The sequence below is a fragment of the Macrobrachium rosenbergii genome, chromosome 8 (genome assembly GCF_040412425.1).
Source record: "Macrobrachium rosenbergii isolate ZJJX-2024 chromosome 8, ASM4041242v1, whole genome shotgun sequence".
NCBI classification, from domain to species: domain Eukaryota; kingdom Metazoa; phylum Arthropoda; class Malacostraca; order Decapoda; family Palaemonidae; genus Macrobrachium; species Macrobrachium rosenbergii.
Window position 1 is genome coordinate 14682425 of NC_089748.1, and position 18187 is coordinate 14700611.

The following is an 18187-nucleotide window of genomic DNA, read 5'->3' on the forward strand; positions in this document are numbered from 1 at the left end:
TTGTTATTAGTTCAGTTTATTGTTAATGTATTTTTTATTTGCAGGTATGATAGAGCGGGAACAATCCATGACTTCTTTGTCTGTATGTTGTGCAGTTTGAACCACCCTGTAATGTCAGTGCAAAATGCTGCAGCATGGGGATTCATGAATACAGCTACTAAAGTATGTAAAATACTGTATACTGCCTTGACCTTTCATGAATAGATGCTTACTGTTTATAACTATATGTTTAATCATTCATTGGCTTCTCAGAAAAAAAAATCAGAGGCACTGTTGTTGCATTTGTACATAAGCTAACCGACCAGGAAGGTGAACAAGTAAGTACTAGGGATGTAAGTATGAGATCAGATTCCATGGCTTTATTCATAAGTCTACTAGTACACCTGCAGGAGAATTTCTCGTCTAAGGCATATTGTTCTTTTTTCTTCTTCACACCAGCATCATCACTCCTCCCTTTGTTAAAATTTAAGTTATGGCATCCAGAAATTTACAGAACACCACCACCAGGTACAGAAAATAAGTAATTTATGCAAAAATTTAAAAATTGATAAGGACATAGATGACCATGGATCACTAGTGTTGAGTCCTTCCATAGGTTGTAGCAGAAATAGAGAAAGCCACAGACAATTGCAGTAAGAGAAGCAGGGGGGTTGTTGTATGCAGATGATTCAGTATTACAGAAATAGAGGAAGCCACAAACAATTGCAGTAAGAGAAGCAGGGGGGTTGTTGCATGCAGATGATTCAGTGTTACAGAAATAGAGAAAGCCACAAACAATTGCAGTAAGAGAAGCAGGGGTGTTGTTGTATGCAGATGATCCAGTATTAACATTAGAATTGGAGGAAGAGGTTAGTGAGGTGTCTAAAATAATGAAGAATGGAGTGGAGATGGAGCTTTGAAAGCCAACACAAACAAAACAAAGCTTATGATGACTGGAAGTATAGCAAAGAAAAAAAAGTATTGTGGTGCCTCAACTTAATGGACAGCTAGGGGCTTTGCCCCTGCATTAAGTACCGAAAGTTGCTAAGCAATATAGACAGCTTGATATCTATGCAAGTCGGCACCCTGATGCCAACTTGCTTAGCTAATAGTGTAGTGCAATTCCTTATAAAGTACTTGATAGCATAACCTAAGCAGTATTTTGTAATTATTCAGTTTAAAATATTGATTTACTTTTCATTAAATTTCAGATGTATGGTATACCTGCAAAATTAATTCCTTAAGCTTAGAAGATATGTAATATACTGTACTGTATGGAAAACTCATAAAGTAAGAGAGAGAGAGAGAAAGAGAGAGCAAATACTTTATGTGAAGTTTATCCTAACGCAGTGCATACGTTTATGTGTAGTTTATCCTAATGCAGTGCATACGTGTGTATACCCTGCTGAACACACACTGATACTGAAAAATTTGTATCACTACATTGCTTTATTGTATTAGCACAGTATAGTACTGCATTGCATTAAGTATATTTCTGTAAAAATAATGTATGAGAGAGAGAGAGAGAGAGAGAGAGAGAGAGAGAGAGAGAGAGAGAGAGAGAGAGAGAGAGAGAGAGAGAGAGAGAGAGAGAGAGAGAGGTGGGCCTACAGTAAGTAAGTGATGTTTGCTAAAGGCAAAAACTTACTTTTTGGAAATTAAAAAATATGTAAACTTGTCAGAAAATAAACTTCAAAGCTTATCTTTTTAGATAAAGAGAAGGAATATTAATTAAAGTTTTTGTTTTTGAAGGAGTTAAAGATCACCCACATAAGGTGCTGCATTGTATATAGCAGTCCCACATAGGATGGCTTGGAATGAGGCTAGATAACAACTTGGATGACCTAATTTTACATTTAGATTTAGAAAGGTTGTGACATGTTCAATGCTGAGAATATTTGTCAAATCCTATTTGAAATCAGGTTTTCATCACAGTGTCGTAACCACCTAGCTTGCATGAAGCAAAGATGAGCATTTCCTGTTTTTTACAATTTTTTTGTTATTTATTCCTGCCATTACTGTGAATGTTGGAACTTAGGCTAAAGTAGTTTAAATACTTCAATAAAAAAAATTTCCATAATATATAAATATTTTATTCTCAAGAATATGGGGAGAAGTCTTTTTTTTTCAGCTTATTTTAACTTGAATTGTATCACAGCAATCTGTAATCTGGTGAATGTCATCTTATTGTGTTTAAATTCTTTCCATGAAGAGAGCCAAGACTGATGAGATTATTCTCACAGACGTAAACTATGGCATTATATTTGCTTTTATGGAGGATAAAAATTGGGTTACGTGGAACTTTACTAGGAAATTTTGTTTGAATTTTGTTTAAAATGTTGGTAATTGTGGATATATTTTCCCGTTTTACTCCTTTTAGGACTGGAACCATGACTTACTCCAAGAAGCAGGCTTGCCACCCAATTTCTTGCCAAAAGTGGTGGATTCTGGTGAAGAAGCTGGAAGGCTTCCAAGTGCTTGGTATGGCATTCCTGCAAATACTCCTGTCCTGGCTTCCCTAGGTAAGTGCCCTAGAATTTTAGAGGTCTTTTTTATGCAATCATTAAATAAATTGCAGTCATTTGCAATTAGCTGTAAGCACATATCTAAATTTCTTAAGTTTCATGATTGCATTTTTCTTTGATAAGTCATAACTAGTGCTTGACTTTATTCTGTATTTTTTTTGAGAAAATATTATTATTTTATCACTCTTGATTGATGTTTTGAGATGGCTTTATTGAAGCAGTTATCATAACAATTACTGTACAGTATTTGCTTTTCAGTCCTCATTGTCAGCCAGTGTTCTGCTATACAGTACCTTAAAATTTATATTTTTTCAAAAAGAAGTTTTGCTAGAGGACAGAAAATGCAAAGCAAATTACCTATAGAGCACACACCTAGTACCGCAACAACTGTATGTCCAAAAATCTTGAATTGTTGCTTGAAATATATAAGATGTTAACAGGTTCTAGAATCTCTTTGGGCTTTGCCATGTTTGAATGTAAGTTTTAAATGGTTTTTCAGGATTCAGTACTGGTGTTGGTAGAGAAGATGTTACAGCGCAAGTAGTTTTATAGTACAGTTCTTTTAAATAATTTAATGCTATATTGACTGAAAGGATGTATGAAAGTTATGAAGGTCATCCTATTAAAGTGAATTGCTATATCACTGGTGAATGATAATTTCAGCATTGCCTCAGTTATCGACATATGCGTAAGTAAACGTAGGTCTTGTTTAGTTTATTATACATTTAGATTTGCCTTTTAAGTTATCATTTGTTTGTGAAATTTCTTCTTTTATACATTTTCTTCATCTCCCATTTTACTTTTTTGCCAGTTCTTATGTATGGTCTAATGAACTTCTTGTTATCCTATAACCCATGTTTTGGCTTGCTAAATCCAAATCTCAAAGCGTTGCATGGAATAGAGGGGCTAGGATTTACTCGATTTATAAATTTAAAAAAATGTATATTACATCACAGAAAAGTGGTAATCTTTACAAATACCAGGCAACTTCCAAGTGCAAAACTTATGCTTGAACATGTGGACACAAATTGGAAGTGTTTCCAATTGATTTACTATTAACTAGAAAATTGCTGTACACAATACTAGCATTCTTACCTTTAACTAGCCTGAGTGACCATTTGTTCTCAGATTCAAGTATTGACAATCACTTACCTCTCTTGCAATGAGTGAAACACTGCTGCCTTATTTGAGTTTCATTCCTGGATTTACAAAAGTGCAAAGGGGATGCTGAATAACCCAATCCATAAAAAATCAGAACTGATCAGTAAGTGGCTATACAGTACAGTGCTGCTCTTAGAAATGATTTGTAAATGCATAGTATGAAGGTATTTATGTTTTCTTGAAAGGCAGTCTTCTCCATTTTTTACCATTTTCTGATATGCATTAGCATTTATGATGAAGGAAACATTGAAGGTTTATTCAAGAGAATACCATATATACTTATTAATTAGGCTTGAAATTGTATAACTAATGAAGAAAGAAGCACTGTTCTATTTGTTCTGTGTACCTTGGTTAGATATGAAGAAAATGTCCCAAAGAAATTAGGGAACTGCAGGCATCATAATATTAAGCTGCATCTTCTTTGCTGTAAAATCTAGTTACATAAGGTAGGAATGTAAACTGGAAACTGTACAGATGTTAAAGTACTTATGAAGGCCAAAGACTTCATTTGAATGTACTGTTTCAACAAAACTATATTTTCATGGCATAAATTCTTTCATACAAAGCTAAAACTGATATACTGTCTGCCCACATCTAGGTCTGTGATGTTCCCAAGATCACCTGTCTTTGATCTGTTAGATAAGAAGTGGAAGGTGATTTTATTATATGTTCCGTATGAATGCTCAGCTGTGTATTAACAACCATGTGTGGAAACTTTATGCAAAGTTGGGAGATTTGACAGGTTGGGAGAAGGGCACTTTATATGATTAATTGATTTGTAAGAACAATGATTTTGTGTTATGAAAATGTGGTTTGTTTCATCACACTTTCCATCAATCATATGCATACAGGTTATAAATCAGGTGTGAGGCCAAGATGCACAGTTTTGTTCTAGTGTTGTAGTATAGCTTAGTGGAGAACTTTGGATGTTTAATAAATGGAGAACAAGCTCCTTAGTGGCTTAATTGTGTGTTAAATGGTTAGCCCAAAACCATGGAATGTAAAGCAGGGGACTTGTACATGTAAGAATGATATAGGATTTGAAAAGCAGAAGACTTACCGGTAATTTCAAAATATTAGGAAATTGTGTTACGCCTCTTGATAGCATCATGAATAAATGGTCACAATATCATTTCTGCCAGTACCCTGTAACATGGCTTGCTATTGCTGTTTGTATCAGAGTAAAAGTCTGATGATTGTAAGAAGTTAGGAGTAGAAATTGCACAGAACTGGTGAATCACACTTTGAAACTGCTGTGCTGTGGTCCCCATGATATTAAAGTACAGCCAAAATGAGTTCAAAACAAATATTTCTTCCTTGTACATCCGTGGAAAGTGCTATAGGGAGGCATTCTCTCTGAAGTAAATTGGCCTCCTTAGGTCAGCCTCATTGCTCTTCCTGGGTAAAGCAAATGGCCTTGTACCTCTTAGAAGATGGAGGGCAAGGAAGAGAGGGCAAAGATAAGGAGAAAGGTCTTGGTTTTCTTTCATGTAGATCTTTATGCAAAGTAGGAAACAAATTACAATCCCTGGCATGTCTGATTGCCAGATATTGTGTGAGTCTCACCAATCCATCTTCTGAGGAGAGGAGGAAGGAAGTTTGTAAAAAAATAGAAGCACCTGCTGGGATGATTCTCCTTCCACTACAGCAACAACTGAATCAGCTCTGCCTGATGTGACATAGGCTGCCAGTTGCAATATTGCAAGATCCCTTCTTTGCTGGGTACCTCCAAGCATGATGATGAAGGATGTCTAAGACCTTTAGAAAAGCAAGTACTGTAGCTGGTTGTTTGTGAGACTATTGAGGGAAGATTTAAAGTTGACAGTAACAATTCAGGGAATAGCACCCTGCAGATCCTCCAGGCTACTTGCTTCTGCAAGGATGAACTGTACCAGAAAAACGTTAAAGCAGGTGCGGTCAGTGAAAGAATAAGTCACTGTAGGAAATTCAGAAACTCAGCTGTAGAAACAGGCATAGCACTCTTTGGTGTAGTTGAGAGAGAGCCATCTGTTAACTGACTCAGCTACAGATTCATTCAGTCAGTTAAGGAAGAAAACAAAGTTTTTGAGGCAGGACATATTCGAATCATCATTGGCCACCAAAGAGCTTGGAGGGGAGTTGTTGAACTGAATTGTTCCTTACTTCAACAGAAGAGACTCTCTATGTAAAACAAGGCTTTTACAAATCCATGCACCTTTTCTGTTGATGAATTCAAAAACACTTGACACTGCAAAGCCAGGATTAATTTTTTATTGGATGAAAAAACCATTCTATAAAGGGTGTTGAGGAATTCATTCGACTTGGAGAGTCTTCCATGAAATTGTAGCTCATGAAAAAATGTAATTGAAGCAGCAAAGAAACACAGACTTGGTTTTTTCTCTTCTTCTTTACTTAAAAAAAATAATATATATATAATGGATACAGACACACAACAATCCTTTGATGGAGAGGTAATAATCTCCTACAGGGCTTGACTTCAACTAACTGCCCATACTCCCCACTCTCCAAAAGAACATCTTTTTAAATAATCATTGACAATCGACCACAAGTAATATACAAACTCAACTAGTCATAACTGGTCATTTACACCTCTTCCTTAATAACCCACAACAACACAAATACCTTAATACACAAACTGTCCAATTAAACCCAAACAGTAATTAACAGTTTCAAACAATAATTATACACTCCCCCCTGAATTACATTCACATATATTACAAACTCTAGCTTTTCTAACTCTTGTTGAACGTCTTGGAATCGCGTTGCACTCAACAACAGTACCTGAATCTTCCTCTTCCCCCTCATCTTCATGAACAGGAAGCTGTATAAGAAGCTCCTCATCCTCAGCATTAGTAGTTTCCTCACTCAATATTAATTCTTGTGAAGAACACGAACGAAGATCTCTAACATGGCGTGGAACTCCATTGACTTCAACAGCTTGTTCTGACAAAACTCCCGTAACCTTGCCTCTTTCAAATTGCATATTGCATCGCATGTTGGATGGTTTTACCCACACCTCATCACCTGCTTTGTAGGGGTCACTCACTGCCACTTTGTTCATTGTGCATGGATCCACTCCTCGGATCCTCACAGGGTAAGAATACAGCATACTGACAGGGGCAGTCGTTGAGTCGCAGTCATCACGAGGCATCAAATTATACAGATATACAGCCTCTGCAATGCTACAGCCTTTCCTTGCAGCAATGACTTTAACAGTTCGATGGCATCTCTCAGCTATACCATTTCCTGATGGAACATAAGCACATCTAAAATTAAGATGCACGCACCATTTTTTTTGCAAAGTCAGCAAATAGTTTGCTGCGAAAAGCAGTGTCATTGTCTGTTAACAGTTCCTCCGGCGCTCCTCGTTCATAGAACACTGTCTCAAGTTGTCCGATGATGCTCTCACTGGTCTGAAAACGGAGCCGACGCCAGATGGCAAATCGAGATGGTCCGCAATCAATGAGAGTAAGATACGCCATCCATCATAGTGAGTAATATCCATACCAACTCTCTGCCACACTCTATCCACTTCCAGACTACCCTTCTGCCACTTCACTGGGGCCAGGTCTATTGCCTGGCATGCCTCACAGCATTTGACAACAGCTTGTACTTGCCGCCTGGTAACTCCTGGATGGACTTTCTTTACAAAATAGAGAGTCCTTCTCACACCTGGGTGACCGGCAGCATGATGGATCTCCTTAATTCCATCACTGATGGCAGGGACAACAGAAGCACACACAAGTTTTGCAACTTGGTGACATGAACCAAGGTCCCTCAGCCAGCGCTGAGGTACACGTGTCAAACTGTCAGCTTTATTATTGGCAGAAGACACAAGTGTAATAGACAGCTGGAGGTCACACTCTTCTATCAATGACAAGACTATTCCTAGTCTTCTTCTGATGAGCATTTCACTTGCAGCCTTAGTCTTCAATCTGCTTTTTCCTAAAAGTCCATCTGAAATCCATCTATGCACAGTAGATGAGTCAGTCATTAATTCCACCTTTTGTATCTTCCAAGCCAGTGCAAGATTCAGTCCTTTAATGACTGCATCTAGCTCAGCCATATTGATCTGGCCAGAGTCGTCTTTCCACAGCCAGCTGGCATCTTCCACAATGGAACCATTTGCTTCCACTGCAACACCAAGTGCAAGAGAACTAGCATCCACCCAGATCTTGAATTTGTCACCGGTGACATTCCACTGTCCTCTCACAGGGTCATCCTTCTTAACCTTCTCCAGAAGTTCCTGTAAACACATTTTGATGTAATCATCATTAATGACGTCATCCCATCCTTCAGTGACTTTATTGACTCTTCTCTTGATGAATGCTACCGCCACTCTTAGCCATCCACAAACAGGGTAATGGCCTAACAGTCTACCACAGTATGAGAACACTGCTCGCCGAGTCAGTTGTCTTGGTGCATCGCCCAGGTCATTGTTCCTCTTCCAAAAAAGACTCTCCTGCTCCCCCCAAACTCTCAGGCCCAATGCTCGAGCCCCTTCAGCAAGTCTTTGGTGTGGCTTACTTACTAGCCCAAAATTTCTGAGATGCTCCTCTACACGGCTGGCCTTAACAATATCTTCATTCACCAAGATGTCATCAATATAAGCTGATGTTCCTTTTCTTACAATTGGGTCCTGAAGAAGAACACAGTTTAAAACAGACTTCATTACCATTGGAGCAATATTCAAGCCAAACCCCAGTCGAGTCAGGCAATACCTCTGGCCTTTGAAATATACAGTCTGGTATGGCCACAGAGACTCATGGATTCTTATCTGCAGGTAAGCTGTAGCCAAGTCCACTACAGATTCACTCCTTGCCTGTGCCACTCACGTAGTTTGTCTGAACACACATCCGAGTCTGCTGTAAATGCATCAATGTACGTATTCAGTTCTCTGAAGTCCAGTACAGGCCGCACCTTCTTTTTATTTTGCTGTACAACAGCCATGAGGGGAGTAAGCCCCTTAGCTGGTCCATATTTATTCTCATCATAAGGAAGCAGCCAACCATCACTCACCCATCTTTGTAGTTCTGATTCATACAGGTCCTTTGCCTCCTGAGGTACAGAATATGCCTTTACTCCATTCTCCAGGATGCCAGGCTCCTTGCCTTCAGACCATTTCCATGTAGCTGTCCAACATTTAATCAAAGGATCATAAATTGCACTAAAATCACGCTCATCCACCCCCACCATCACATCAGCAGCTGCAGAAAAAAGAGAATCTTCCATTCCAAATCGTACACCACCCTGGGTATCGACAGTGACTCCTCCTAGAGCCCTCACACCATCCATGCCGAGAAGAAATTTAAAACCGAGTGGCATTAGAGTAGTTATACACACAGAAATGCTGGCAGTAGCTCCATTACTGAGCTGCAAGTGCACAGCGCCCATTCCTTCACACACCCATTCTTGCCCACTCACAGTTACCATGCTAACTGCGCACTTGTTCCATGCCTTACAGCATGAAACATGAGCGATGCTTTGAGAACACCCAGTGTCTACTAACACGCAACATGGAAGACCCTCTACACTCAAAACAGTACTTGGCAGCACCTTACTCAGTGGGTTTGGGGAGAGGAGGCTGGCGCTGATGCCTCCTCTCCTTGCTCGTTTCCCGGACAAGCTGACGCAATGTGCCCCATTCCACCACACCGATAACACTTTACCCTTCTCCGAAATCGACCATTTACTCGGTTGCGAGCAAGACAGTCCCTGGCAAAGTGATTTGGTCCAAGGCATACAAGACATTTCTGAACTGTTGTTTCTACTGGCACAGAACCCAAGCTTCCTGTGGCGCCAAAACATGTTTCCACTGAAACAGAGGGAAGGTCATCCTTTAGAACCACCCGTGCCCGAGCCAAAATCTGTTCCAGATCGAGGGCCTCCATGCGAGACCCGGCTCTCAGCAGCTGACGAACTCTCTCTGGAAGTCCAGCTACAAAAGCACATGCAAGAGCTTTTTCAGAAATTCCTCCAAACAGGGATCCGAGTCGACGTAGCTCAGCTAAGTAGACATCCGGTGCCTCTCCACTGTGCAACTTCCTACTGACAAACTGTTCATAGGCTACATAGGGATCAACAGCAAACGCAGCCAACACTGCTTCTTTCACCTTGTCAACCTCCTTCCTATCTGCTGTGGGTAACTGTAAGTACACTGCAAAGGCACCACCTGTAAGCCGCAGAGGAATCACACTGGCCACGTCATCAACTTTCCGAAGCTTGCAAACCAACTCCAACTTCTCCAGCCACTCCATAACAGATTGTGCGTTTCTGCCATCATACTCAGGGATCAGTTTCAAGTCGAAGTTACTCTCCATACTGCCTAGATAGCTTGAAGCAGCAAAGAAACGCAGACTTGGTTTTCTCTCTTCTTCTTTACTTAAAAAAAATATATATATAATGGATACAGACACACAACAATCCTTTGATGGAGAGGTAATAATCTCCTACAGGGCTTGACTTCAACTAACTGCCCATACTCCCACTCTCCAAGAGAACATCTTAAATAATCATTGACAATCGACAACAAGTAATATACAAACTCAACTAGTCATAACTGGTCATTTACACCTCTTCCTTAATAACCCACAACAACAGAAATACCTTAATACACAAACTATCCAATTAAACCCAAACAGTAATTAACAGTTTCAAACAATAATTATACAGTAATCCCTGGCAAAGGGGACTGGAAGGAACCAGCATTTATCAGTAGAAACTGAGAAGGGCTGAAGAACCACCATCTTCTTTATCAAGAGGGAAGCTGTCACAGCATTTCTCTTGGTGACTTACACCAAGCAAAACCAGGAAGCAGTGAGTATGTGCTCTGCTCCAGTGACTCTTGAGACTGACAGTCACTGCTATACTCCTATAGATGCCTGCTGTGGGATGAAGCAGACACTAGTTCTTCCTCCTGACATCCCTACCATGAATATAAGGAAAATTGCACCTAGAGGGCTCCACATTGGAAAGTGACGAGTATTCCTTTGGTCTCATGGAAAGCCTACTTGATATGATCTGTGACTACATGATTTCAGTCCTCACTTAACAGCAAGAGCTTAAAATTCCCAAACAAAACCATTTATTCTGTAGAGATACCTCATGAAGTAAGGATAGAAATGTTGAATGGTAACAGGTGTCAGGAAATCTGATAAGAGCAAATGTTAGTGGTAGAACCAACTACAGTATCAAGTATCTTGGAGCCTCATCCCCTGCACAGCAGTCTGAACTGGTGTACCAGCATCTGGAGAAGCAGATCTGGTCAGCGCAGCATCCGTCAACAGAACTGGAAGAATGGTCCCCAGAAAAAGAAAAGTCACTACATGATAAGGGGCAGCAGAGAAAATCCTTTTACTCAACAGCTCTGAGTTTGAAGAAAACCAAGCCTCTCTTTCTTATATGCCAAAAACAAGTGCTTTACATTATCGCCACAGTTACATCAGCTGGACAAGTGATAGCAGAAGGAAACAAACAAGTAAGTTAGGCTGAAGGCAAGGCAATAATCAGCCACATAAAGCAGTGACTTGAACCAAGTGGGTAGGTTGTACCACAAGTAATGCTTGAAATGGGTGGATGTGCTACATAGAAGCAAAATACCTGGTAAAGGAGTGAAACACACAGATAAAGCACTGGCCAGAGCAGATGAGGCAGGCCAAACCATGAGCAATGGAGGAAAGAGCTGGGCATGGCAGCACCCTGGTATAGTAGAGGGCAAATTGATCAGTGAGCAAAAAAAGGAAAAGAAGGGCATGGCTACACATGGAAAGTAATGGGCATCAGAGTTGGTGTGTTGATTCACAAACTTGTAAAGAACAAGTGGTCATGGTTGAAATCAGGTAGGACACGAAGCAAGACAATCTTTAGGAAGGGTGTGAATATAGCAGTTGTGGCCGGGACCAGACCTGTTTTTTAGGTATGGTGGTTGAATCTGCTAAACCCATGACCATGAGTAGATGAATTAAAATAATTAGATAAAGACTGGAGTTAAAAGTGAAGCTGCATAATTTCTGGGATAATAACATGTAGGGTAATCACAAAACAGATATGTCAGACTGTATGCTGATTTTCCTAAGCTGTAAGAGCATATAGGGGTTTGTAGGAATAAGCTTTTAGTCTGCCAAAAGTTTAGCAGACTAGAAGGTACAAAATGTCTTTTTAGACTTGGCATAGATGAAAGAATAAAGAAACTTACAAAAGAAATAATGCTTCATTGTATACACCAATCAGTTACTGTACTAAGAACAACCACGGTTGATGATGTTACTAAATTATTTGTATAAATGTGGCTAGCACTGACATCTTAAGCACTAGAATTATCCAAAATGAGAGATTTTTAGAATACCCAGAAAATTAAATAACAATGGAAGAATGAATTTTATCATTTGGTGAGAAGTGAAGTCAGATGAGACTCCTGAGAAAATTGGCTGCATGAGAATCAGATGGCTGTTGGCCGCTTTTTCTGTGATCTTGGCATTTTCCTCTCATGTCATTGTGAGTGAAACTGGTTATGGATGTAGTGTTCATCTGAAAACTGGGTGATGGAAGTCTTTGCAACTTTAGCTTTAAACTAGGCACCAGTTGCATTTTAGAGCACTATTTATCAGACCTTATCTTTTATAAATTTTTACTGTACATTAATGTTATCTTTGGTTCATGTTTAAATAACTTTTATCTTATGATTACTGTTGATTCTTCAAGCTAGGAGAGTTTTGTCTTCATTTATTATGCACTTTGTTTTGGCTACCCACATGCCTTATGTATTTTCTATATCTATTTGGTGTACTTTTTTCCTTTTCTACAAAATTATACTAATAAAGTTGTTGTTGTTATAAACATATTATTTAGACCATGTATTTGATAAGATCATAATGATACTAGTAGTATTAAGGAACTTTTTAATTATAGAAAAGCATTCATGTGTAATTCATCTGCTCAGTCATTTGAATAGATTTTCCGCATATCTCCAGATACTGATTGAAGAAGTAAACTTTGACATACAGATTACTAGTCATATATAGAACAGCTCATTGTGAATGATCTTTAGCAGATAAATAACTTATTACAAGGGTTAGTTATGTATTTTGTGGCAGTATTCAAGAGTTGCAATGTTATTCAAGTCAGATGCATTAAAGTGGACTGATATGTTAGGAATTTTGAAAAATATAGTTTGCTAGCTAACTGTTTATTCAACACTCAAGTTTAGTACTAGTTGTAATAAAATCTTCCTTTTAAATCCAAGACTATGGTATTTACAGCCATGATGTTAAGCAAGTTTGTAATTGTTTGCACCTCCCAGTTCAGTTAGGCATTCCTTCACTGGTAATCTCTGTGGTCCATTTGACCCCAAGGCAAGATATCAAGGCACTCTTGCCCATCTACTCCCAGGCCTTCTGCAGTTGCTGGCACTTTGAAGAAGGCTTGCTTCTTCCAGGTGCAAGTCTTAGGCAATTGGGTTGAATTTTGAGACAGATGATGAGGAAGTGACAGTGACCAGATTTTCTAAGGGAGGAATACTCCACTGCAGAACTGCAACCTCAGGATTCATTGCCCCAGTCCAGGACATTTGACTTACCTCTTGTTACTGTTGTTTAAGACGTCTTAGTTGATGATTTCCTTAGGATGGAAGGCATGGGCTCTTAGGAGGGATGTGATTGTCAAAACAGCTACTCCCAGTATCTTGGACTTGCATGACCACTGGCTTCACTAGTTCTGTTTAAGAGTTCTCAAATCATGCCAATTGTTTGTCATCCTAAATGGCGAGTATTGCCTGGAGAACTTCAGCCCTCCTTATATTTTTGTCATTTTTGCTTATGCCGTTTCTCTCATCCTCTGACCTAAGTGAAAACTTATTGATCCATGCAACTAGGATAACTATGATGAACTCAGGTTTCCAACTTCCGGACTTTCCATTACACCTTCCAGGAACAGTCACCCATCTTTCTCCTGCTCAGCAAATAGACCAGGGTACTCCAGAACACCCATTACTCTCTTGAGAAGATGGCAGCGCACTTTTTCCAGGTGTGCTTCCTCCAGGAAGCAGCAGTTACTATTTTTGCCAAGAAGAGGACAGTATTCTTCAACCAGATCTTTGCTCCGAGGATGAGAATATAAATGAAGCAGTCATCCATCCACACTCATAACATTATTCCATGTGTGGGGCCTAGTCTCCAGGGATTTTGAAATTCACAGCAAGAGATAGGGGTAGAGTCATGTGTAGTCCAAATCTTATTTCACACCCAATATATTATGTAATGTGTTGGGGTAATTCAGCAAAGTCTGAAACCTTAAAAGATGAGGTGGGAACAGAGGTGTGAGGAGGTAACAGATGAAATGATGTGATACTAAAACCATCTTTTTCAGTTGCTGAAGGTGATGGGAGAACGGTACTTAATCATTGACTTCAGCCAGCTGGACAAGTTCCAGGAGCAGACTCCCTTCAAAATGGAGCCAGTGGATTCAGTGAGACAGTCCATTAGCAATGAAGGCTTTTTCATCTCTGGACCTGCAGGATGCTTACTTCCATGTGACAATGCACTGAACAATGAAGTATTTTTGCTTTATTTAGAGGGTTACAACCTTGCAGTTCCATGCTTTTATGTTGCTGCCTGGCAACTTCTTTGCTCTTTACTCAAAATTTGGCACCATTAGCAGCATGGGTGCACTGGTCCATCATAAGGATATAGAGGTATCTGGACAACTGGATAATCTTAGTCAAGTCAGCAGCATGACTCCAAGAAGATTTAACATGTCTGTGTGACATGCCAACAGCTGAGCCTGATGATTAGTTGGAGGAAGTCAGATTTGTCTCGTACTGAACGGCAACTTATCTGGGAATGGAGATTGATGTGTTCATCCTCCAAAAGACAGGGTCTCAAGATTGCTTGCAGTGATTTGAGAGTTTCAGCAGCAGACCAATCTTCTGTCCAAACTTTGGCAGTATCTGTTGGGTCACTTGTCCACATTGAAGCTGGTTTCCCACACCCACTACAGGATGGGATCGTTGCAGTTGTCTCACTCTGGGTATTGGTTGGTTGTGGTTCTCCCAGTTGTGCATCCTGTTGCTCCTTCAGAAGTCCTCTCAGATATCCAGTATATGCATTCTTCTTATTTCTATGAGTTCCAGAAATCTTCCTCTTTTCATATGCTTCAGCTTAAGGATAGTGAGTTCATCTTGGCTAACAGGCAACAGACACATGGTCATAGGCAGACAGGAAGCAGGTATTAATTACTAGAACTGTAGCCAGTGTTTCTGGCCTTAAGTCATTTCCCAAGTATGTGGAAAGTAAGGTCATTGGGGTCATTCTCTTGCTGAGGAGGATAATACTCATATGATATTACTAGCTGTCAATGTCAGCTCCCTTCCATTCCTTTGCATTGCATTGACTGTATGATTACTCAAGGAGCAGTTATCTTTTCTAAATGTTTCATGTCCTGTGAAACATTTAACTCATTTAAAATCTCATTTTCATGTGCTTTACATATAATTTTCATTTACTCTTAATTCCTTTTACTGTGTTTTCATTGCAGGTGACCTTCAGTGTTCTGTTCTTCCTTTACTCTCAAAGAACAGTGAAGCTGTTATCAATATTTCTACATCAGCTCAGCTATGCTTCAGGATGCCTCAGGTAAATTGTGCAGTATACTGTATAATTAATTATATTTTTATACACAGTTAAGTGGTGTATTAGTATGTAAATCCTAATTTTGTAATACTTGTAGAACTAATACTTATAATGAATTAGTTCATACTGTAGAAAAATCCCTTATTTTACCTCTGCATTATAGCTCAGGGCATAGCCAGGTAAGTAAATTATACTACTGTATAATCCTTCTTGAAAGAAGATCAGATATTGTTCTTGTGAGTATCCCTTCTAAAGGGTGGAACTTTTGTTATTCTTGACTAGTGTTAGTCAAGAACAACAAGTTTATATACTTTCATGTGCTTTCTTAATCATTTGTCTTTCGGATAAGTGCAGTGTGTCTTAATACAGTGATATCTCAACTTAACAGACTTCTACTTAGCAGATTTCACTACTTAGTGGACTCACTAGTGTCTGATAAAAATAAAATTATTTTTTACTTAGTGGGAAGTCCAGTAAGTATGATAGGGTTATCAGATGGTGGACTGAGTGCGCCCAAGTGGAAGACCTCTTTGTCATGATAGGATAATCCACTAAGTATGCTAGGGGTATCAGACAGCGAAGAAACTAACACACACACGACCAAAGTTTTCCTGTTTGAGCATTTGAAGGTGGAGGAATGAACACACACACACACACACACACAAAACCAACACGTTCTGGGATGGCCTTGTAAGGGTGGACAGTGACTGAACAAATGAACACATTCGTGTGGCCAACCCTTTCCCGGTTGCACCTGTGAGGGTGTGCTGTATGATGGACACATGCACTCACATACACAATGATGCTTTCCTCTTTGCCCATGACTTAATCATCCTTATGAGTGAGTTTTCTGGGATTATCAGATCCTGTATCATTCATATAGGGTGAGTTATTCAAGTATGAGAGTTGATATCCTAGAAAAAGTAGGACATATTCAGAGAGCCATAGGAGATAGTTCTAGTGCTCCAATCTTTTGCAGTCACTTTGCATTGTGCACAAGCAATCTACAGAGGTGGACATATGGTCTTCAACTTTTTTTTTAATCTCTTACACCAGCCAGATCTAGGTTTAGCAGTCTGACAATTTGACAGCTCAAATCCTCCCCTACTAAAGTAAGATTCAGTGCTGTAAGTTGTGGGTTTGTTAATGAATGGATAATGTGAATTAATTTTTGTAATTTAAGCCCATGATTTTTGTCCATTTCTCTTCCTCCCTGCCCACATTTTCAGTTTTCAAAGGTTTACAGCACAAAAAATGAGCTGGGTTGACAGCAGAAACTGTCACAATCGCTGTACTCACTTATCAGTTAGAGGTTAGTTTAGGTACATTTTCTGACAAACAAAATGGCACTATGAGTATGCACAGAACAATCACTTTCACATTGTTTTTATTAGAGTATGTATGCATCTGATGGCTGTTGACCTAGGTACAGTTTCTATATATAGCAGTCTCCTTAAAGATGGCTGCTCATATATTTTATATAGGATGGCAAGCATACCATTTTTTTATATATAAACCAACCTCCATCTCTCTCAGTCTCTCTGTATTAGCATAATGACTCTTTTTACATTTGTTTTTGAAACATTGGTTGTTTTTTTTTTAATTTACTGCTCTTTGACAGACTAAATAAAAGTCTTTCCTACTCATTCATAAAAGAGTTTGTGTCTTTCTCAGAATTTCACTCCAGCTGAACAACCTCCAGCATGTCCACAGACTGTGGAATATTTTCCCTTTTTTGATGGCTCATACTTGGCAGTGGCAGCTTCACTAAATGGTGGCAATGTCCTTGCTACGTTTGTCAGAACTGTGCAGCAGTGGAGCTTAGAATTGGGTTTCCAAGTCCCTCAGTGTAAGTTGCTTTGAATTTATGAGATTTTTATGCACAATATTAGTTGGTAGTGATGTGGTAAGAACTTAAAGGATATTTGTTATATCAGAACCTTATATAAAAAATTTATCAAAATTAGCAGTAGATTAAAAAAAAATATCCTATGTACAGCAAAGATTTGGCAAAGAATCCTAGCATTAGGAGAAGAGGCACAGAGCGAGTCTTCATTAACCATTAATCCTACACTCTTTGGAGAACGACATGCACCTGAAGGAACAGCCACTGTAACTAACATTGATCTTGGGAATGTGTCACTTGGCAAAGTTACAAGAGCTCTTTGTAAGGGAGTCACTGCTAACATACATAGGTAAGAGCATTATCAGCATGTTATTTTGAAATTTTAACAATTTACCATACTGAAAAACTAATTATTTTTATCTTATAGTTACAGTATTCCATTTTAATCTTGAATTTCAGTATACTGTATATATGAGTTCTTGAATTACAGGAAACGAACTAATTTCAAAACCATTTCAACTGCCTTCACGGGAAAGGTTTTGTATACATTATTGATTTTATAGAAGAAATGTTACACATCAGATAGTGTCATAAATCAAACTATTCAGGAGGATGACCACCCCATTTCTTGGCTATTTTCATGTCATCTTGAGATTAACTGTGACCCACTCTGACTCTCATTCTAATTTCACCAGACTAGTACAGATTTCTCGTGTATCAGGAAATATCAAAATTAAAATTGTAAAAATTTGCCAAAATATTCAAATTTACAAAGAACACAAATCAACTACAGTATAGCAGTTATAAGCAGACAATTCTCTTGCTTGTCACTAGCAAAGTGCTTACATATATATATTTTTTATTTATTTGACAAAGCTTGAAATACTAGGAGAAAAAGACAGTAATGTATAGTGAGTGTAAGATTTTTATAAAAAAATTGACAGCACTTTTGCTTGTTTATTGCTTATTATTACACTCTTGATTTTTATTTTTGTTTTTTTTAAAGTTCGTAAATATGCTATATTTTTTCATAGTACAGGGTATATGTTAAA

General features: G+C 38.8%; 2 protein-coding genes and 1 pseudogene across 4 annotated transcripts in view; 1 reads left to right on the top strand and 2 right to left on the bottom strand.

Annotated features, from left to right (window-relative positions):
- The window catches only part of LOC136840613 (sedoheptulokinase-like), a 104814-nt gene that overhangs the window by 60887 nt on the left and 25740 nt on the right, over window positions 1-18187 (top strand). For all 3 annotated transcript variants that reach the window (XM_067107317.1, XM_067107318.1, XM_067107319.1), the window contains exons 5-9: window positions 45-162; window positions 2360-2501; window positions 15195-15292; window positions 16964-17138; window positions 17289-17484. In XM_067107317.1, coding sequence (XP_066963418.1) covers window positions 45-162; window positions 2360-2501; window positions 15195-15292; window positions 16964-17138; window positions 17289-17484 — 729 coding nt within the window. The remainder of the gene's footprint in view (window positions 1-44; window positions 163-2359; window positions 2502-15194; window positions 15293-16963; window positions 17139-17288; window positions 17485-18187) is intronic.
- Window positions 6271-9122, bottom strand: LOC136840612 (uncharacterized; annotated as a pseudogene).
- Window positions 9210-10036, bottom strand: LOC136840614 (uncharacterized). The gene has a single exon (XM_067107320.1). It carries the CDS (start codon window positions 9983-9985, stop codon window positions 9227-9229), a length of 759 nt encoding a protein of 252 aa, XP_066963421.1. The 5' UTR covers window positions 9986-10036; the 3' UTR covers window positions 9210-9226.

Bases quoted from the DNA above. Each gene is read 5' to 3' on its own strand.
- LOC136840614 (XM_067107320.1), bottom strand. From the start codon at position 9,985: ATGGAGAGTAACTTCGACTTGAAACTGATCCCTGAGTATGATGGCAGA.